Source organism: Chaetura pelagica, unplaced genomic scaffold, assembly GCF_000747805.2.
Source record: "Chaetura pelagica isolate M959 unplaced genomic scaffold, ChaPel_1.0 scaffold312, whole genome shotgun sequence".
Taxonomy (NCBI): Eukaryota; Metazoa; Chordata; class Aves; order Apodiformes; family Apodidae; genus Chaetura; species Chaetura pelagica.
The window spans coordinates 1,066,987-1,071,883 of record NW_009952485.1 but is presented as its reverse complement, the minus strand read 5'-3'; the positions used below and the strand labels follow the sequence as shown (position 1 = coordinate 1,071,883).

Genomic DNA, 4,897 nt, shown 5'->3' with positions numbered 1-4,897 from the left:
TTGTTTTAAATAACAGTTTGCATACTTTTTTTTACTTTTTTTTTTGCCAAAAAGTGGCAATTCTCAGCATTCAGAGGATTTGGGCATAGTGGCAACTTGGCTTGCTTTATTTTTTTTAATTATTATTTAACTTATAGAGTTGTGGCTTCCTAAACCCTTGAGCACTACACAGCTCTCCTTCTTCCAAGGACTGCATGCACAATTTCTTCATAAACCAGTTCTGCATTAAAAAAAAAAAAAAAAAAAAAAAAGCTTATTCATAAAAAACAAAGTTCTGCTTCTGACACAGTTTTACTTGAATTAAATGCCTTTAAGCCTTTTTGTTTTGCTTTGTTTTGTTTTCCTTATTTAATCACTGGGAAAGGCACAAAAATGCTATTACGGTTCTCAGAGGGTTAAAACTTGACACTACCAGGTTCTGTGACCTTTATTGTCATGGCAACTTTGTAATTTTAGGATGTCTCTTTATCATTGTTCTTTGTGTCTTTCTTTACGGCTAAATTAATGTCTCTCAGTAGTGTCTCCCACTATATTCTACAAAAGATAGCTTAACATCAAGGACAGATGTTGAAAATAAAGGTCAGACTTTGACTCACAAAAAATAAAAACAGAAACAAAAAATAACCATGCAAAGATCAGACAAAGAGCATATAAATACAACTACAAAATAAGTGTAAGAAAAACCAAGGTCCAGATAGGCAGTTCAGCAACAAAAGTAAGACTGATTTCAGAGGCTCAGGTCAGGCCTAGTGCAGTACTACGAAGAAGTTTAGTGCAATGTTCCTGTGGTCACTTGCATACCTGGCTGCTTACCTGGACGCTATTGTTTTTCTAACTCAGTTACATAGATCAGATGGTCCTCTGGGGACTTGCCATGTGTTTTACTAAGGTGCAGTTTGACTGCATGCTTGCTTGCAAAAGTTCGGTTACAGAGCTTACACTGGAATGTGGAGCCTAAGTCCTCCTCGGCAATTCCAAGTGAGCCCAAAGTCTTGTTTGCGAGGACTTTTGAAACATTCTGCTGTTCTTGAATCTGATTCAGTGGCAACTTTGACAGATCCTTCAAACTAAACCCTAGGTGTGTCTCTAAGTGACTTATGTACGTAGAAGCAGTCCTGAACTGAGAGGCACAATCATTGCAAAAGAAAACAGGATGTCCTGTGTCCAAGTTCTTTAGAAATTTAGTTCCACCTGTCCTCCTTAACTGATACTTCACATTGGCCAGCCAGTGGCTAATTGTGGTCATGGAAAGACCAGTAAACTTAGAGATGTGTACCCGCTCTTGTGGACCTAGGTCCGACATAATATATTTGCCTTCTGGGGTCTCCCTCAAGCTGGAAGCAAACTGGGCTTGAAGGATCAGAAGATGTTGAGGGTTCCAGTTGGACTGTCTGCCCTTCCTCTTGTGTACTGGTGACAGTTCATCCAGAGCTTCCTCAAAACTGCTCCCGTCAGCGTCAGACTTCTCTGATACAGTAGACGGAGTTGAAGACTTGGGTGTCAAACGCCCTGTGAGGTTCTTCACCATATCGGAAATATCCAGCAGGGCACTCTCCCTTAGCGGGGACGAGGCAGAGTCAGCCACACTGGAAACAAGAGGTTTGTTTTTGGACTTGGTTAAATCAATAGGTTGATCACTGTTCTCATAGTAATATCGGTCAATAGCATCAGCCTGCTTGACCGGAGTGGTTGGGTAAATGGGTTTGTCCAGCATGCTGTTGCTGATTTTGTACAGCATGGCCAAAGGGTCCAGAGAGGGGCTTACCGGCTTAGAAATTTTGCCTAAGTGGGTGTTCATAATGGACTGTAAAGCGCTCAATGGATTAATGAAGGATGGCTCAGGTGAATGATCTGTGATGATGCCTAAATTGTTACAGCCATTTGCAACCTTTGTTTTAAGTGGCTCCGTACCATTTGGCGTATGTGCTTCTGCTGGACTATCCTTTTTGACCTTCTGAACTTCTGTCTCAGAGCTCTTTTTCTGCTGTTGCTTGTTATTTATTTCTTCTGGTTTTGGGAAGTCCTTGTTTTCTTTAGCAGCAGGTGAAGTGGGTTTGACTGGAGAACTCTTCTCTTTCTCCAAAGGCTTTTCTTCTTTCTTCACACTGATTTTCCCTGTAACTTTCTCTACCAGTTCTTCCATAGCTGATACATTGCTCTTGTGAGGTGGAGGTGTGAGACTGCCTGGGGAATGGATGAGTGCATTGTGTTCTGATGACAGTGACTTTACACTGCTAGCGTAAGATGGCTGCATTTGAACGCTCTGCACTGTGGGCTGAAGGGGTTTGACTGTTCCCGGGAGCTGGTAAGCTGCATGAATACTGGGATATCCTCCCCAGGAAGGGGCTCCATTCTGAGCTTTGCTGATAGCTGTTGTTACCGTGTTCTCCAGGGATTTCAATATGTCTATTCCGCCTTTTGGACTATCATCTAGGTCCTCCTCTCTGAGGTACTGGTACAAAGTTGTTGGCTCAAATTTCTCTGTGGAATCCTCATTCTCTTCTTTAATCTTTTTCTCTGTTTCACTGACAACCACCTTTTCCTTCTCTAGGTCTTTCTTTTCCTCCGAGTTGGTGGAGCCTGCTGGGGAATCAGGCTGCTTTTTAATGTTGGAGGCTGGTAGCCTTGTGTGGGTGGTAGGTGGAAGAGGTATAGACTGTATCTTCTCCTCCACCACAGGGTCCAATACTAGCTGTTTGCCTTTTTTGGAAGCAGAATTGGTCACCTTCAAAAAATGACCAGTAACCATCATGTGAGCAGTGAGCTGCTGCAAAGTGTCATGGGAACTGCCACATTCCATGCATTTCAGTATTTGGGATTTGCGTGCCTCAAACTGCCAAGTGTAGCTAGCACCATTTTGATAGCCATACCGGTTGTTCGGAGTCACATAGGGGTTGGCAGTTTTCTGATCCTTTGCAGACTCACCCAGTGAAGCTTCTGCAGTGATCCCTGTTGGCTCAGGTGAACAAGGTGAAGCTAAGTCCTGAAGTGCTCGCTTTTTGGTAGAAGGGACCAATTTAGTGATGGCTGGTACTGGCTCCTTCAGAGGCACTTTCTGGTAATGCTTTGTTTTTATCATATGGACGCTGAGGTCTTGCAAAGATTCAAACGAGTGCCCACAGTACATGCACTTCAGCACTTTTTGGGCATCCTCTTTGCCTTCCATTTCCATAAGCGATCGTTTTCTAGGCTTTGACCACCGTTTGGTCTTATCAGCTTCTTTGTCTCTGTTGTCATCACGGTAATGTCCAGTTTCATTCATGTGCACTGTTAGCTCCACCAGCGTGTCATAGGCTGCACTGCAGTCTTTGCATCGGAACTTACTAGCACCGGTGAACACAGACCCATAGAGTTTATTGTTTTGCCGGTAAAGCTGCACTGTGCTGAAGAGACTAGGCTCCGGGAGAAGTCCGTACGATGAGGTCTGCTGCAAAGTCTTTGCTAATGCAGCTTGGTGCCAGTCGTAACCTGAGCCACCACTGTTACTATTACTGTTACTAGTATTACTGGTAGTTGTACTGGTGCTAGTGTTGGTACCGGTAGTACTAGTGCTCTGGGAATTGGCATTGGTGTCACTACTTGTGGTATTTTCATTCTGGCTGATTCCGTTGTTGCTGGTGGTTGGATTGGATTTCTTTAAGTCCAAAGCTAAACTGGACCAGCAAGTCTCTGAAAGCAAATTTGCATACACAGCTTTTATTTGTGCCAAGCTGTCCTGTGGATAGGAAACATTGTCTGTGCACTGAGGATCCTCTTTCTCTTCTTTAGAGGAAGTGCTTTTGAAATGGGCCAGCTGATCGCTGTTTTCACTAAACGGTGAACCATAGATTGCATCCTGATTAGTTGCAGTGCTGACTGGGGAGTTCTGGTAGCTTTGAGCCTCTTTGATCTCTGCTTCTTCATTGCACAAATACTCGTTCTCCTGGATGTCCAGAGACAGCCCATCATCTTCCACGCTGTCTTCATCTATTTCTGCTGCTTTCAATTCCTCCTCAGGAACATATGCTAAAAAACAAGAGAGGAGAGAGGGGTGGGAAACAAGACAAAGTTATTGAACGTGAACATTTTACATCATTGCTGTCTTCTGTACTAAAAGCAGTAACCATAAAAACAAATTTTGAATATACATCCAGAAACCAAACTCACCATCACTCATACCCTCCACCTATAAATCCACATACTCTGTCCTGGTCGCAGTTTGATATCAATGCTGTCTAAGAATAAACTTCGACTTCAGTAGTAAAATGCGTGCCAGGATCACAGTAGATACCATAATATCAAAACCAAAGTCAAACAAAGACCCTACTAAACCAGTTCTTATCTATTTATAAAATGGCCTGGTACTGACCTATACTTACTGCACTATGTATGCACAACATGTTGAAGCTGACCTGCACTCCTTAGACCTAGGCACTTAGAACCACTGGCTTGACCAGCTTCATCTCATCAGGGCTGTCTTCTCTGGCAAACTGGCTTTAGCTAAAGCTTCAAGAGCCATTTCTATATCACTAACACCGGACTCTAACGGAGCTATATGGGGCAAGCGTGTCAGGTCTCTCAGATGTGGTTCTTAGGGAAATGGTTTAGTGGTGGAGTTGGCACTGCTAGGTTAACAGTTGGACTTGATGGTCTTAAAGGTCTTCTCCAATCAAAACGATTCTATGATTCTATGATCTGAGAGAGAACAGCTTTCATTTTTACAAGGTGAAAAGAGAAACAATACTACAATTGCTTTTTGAAATAGCTAGGATGTACTTTGCCTCTCTTTCATGGGCATCCTACATTCATCATTTTGAAAACAACAATCGGCAACTAAAAGTAAAAGTTAGAGATCAATTTTTAAAAGGAACAAACAAAAAACTTGAGACCTCTATCCCAGCTTGATTATTGCCTTATG

At 42.8% G+C, this 4,897-nt stretch overlaps 1 protein-coding gene across 1 annotated transcript; it reads right to left on the bottom strand.

The window, feature by feature from the left end:
- Nucleotides 1–422: 422 nt before the first annotated feature.
- Nucleotides 423–4,156, bottom strand: TSHZ1 (teashirt zinc finger homeobox 1). The gene is made up of 2 exons (XM_010008834.1): nt 4,147–4,156; nt 423–4,005 (listed from the first exon to the last, which is right to left on the bottom strand). Exons 1-2 carry the CDS (start codon nt 4,154–4,156, stop codon nt 821–823), a joined length of 3,195 nt encoding a protein of 1,064 aa, XP_010007136.1. The 3' UTR covers nt 423–820.
- Between the last annotated feature and the right edge of the window lie 741 nt (nt 4,157–4,897).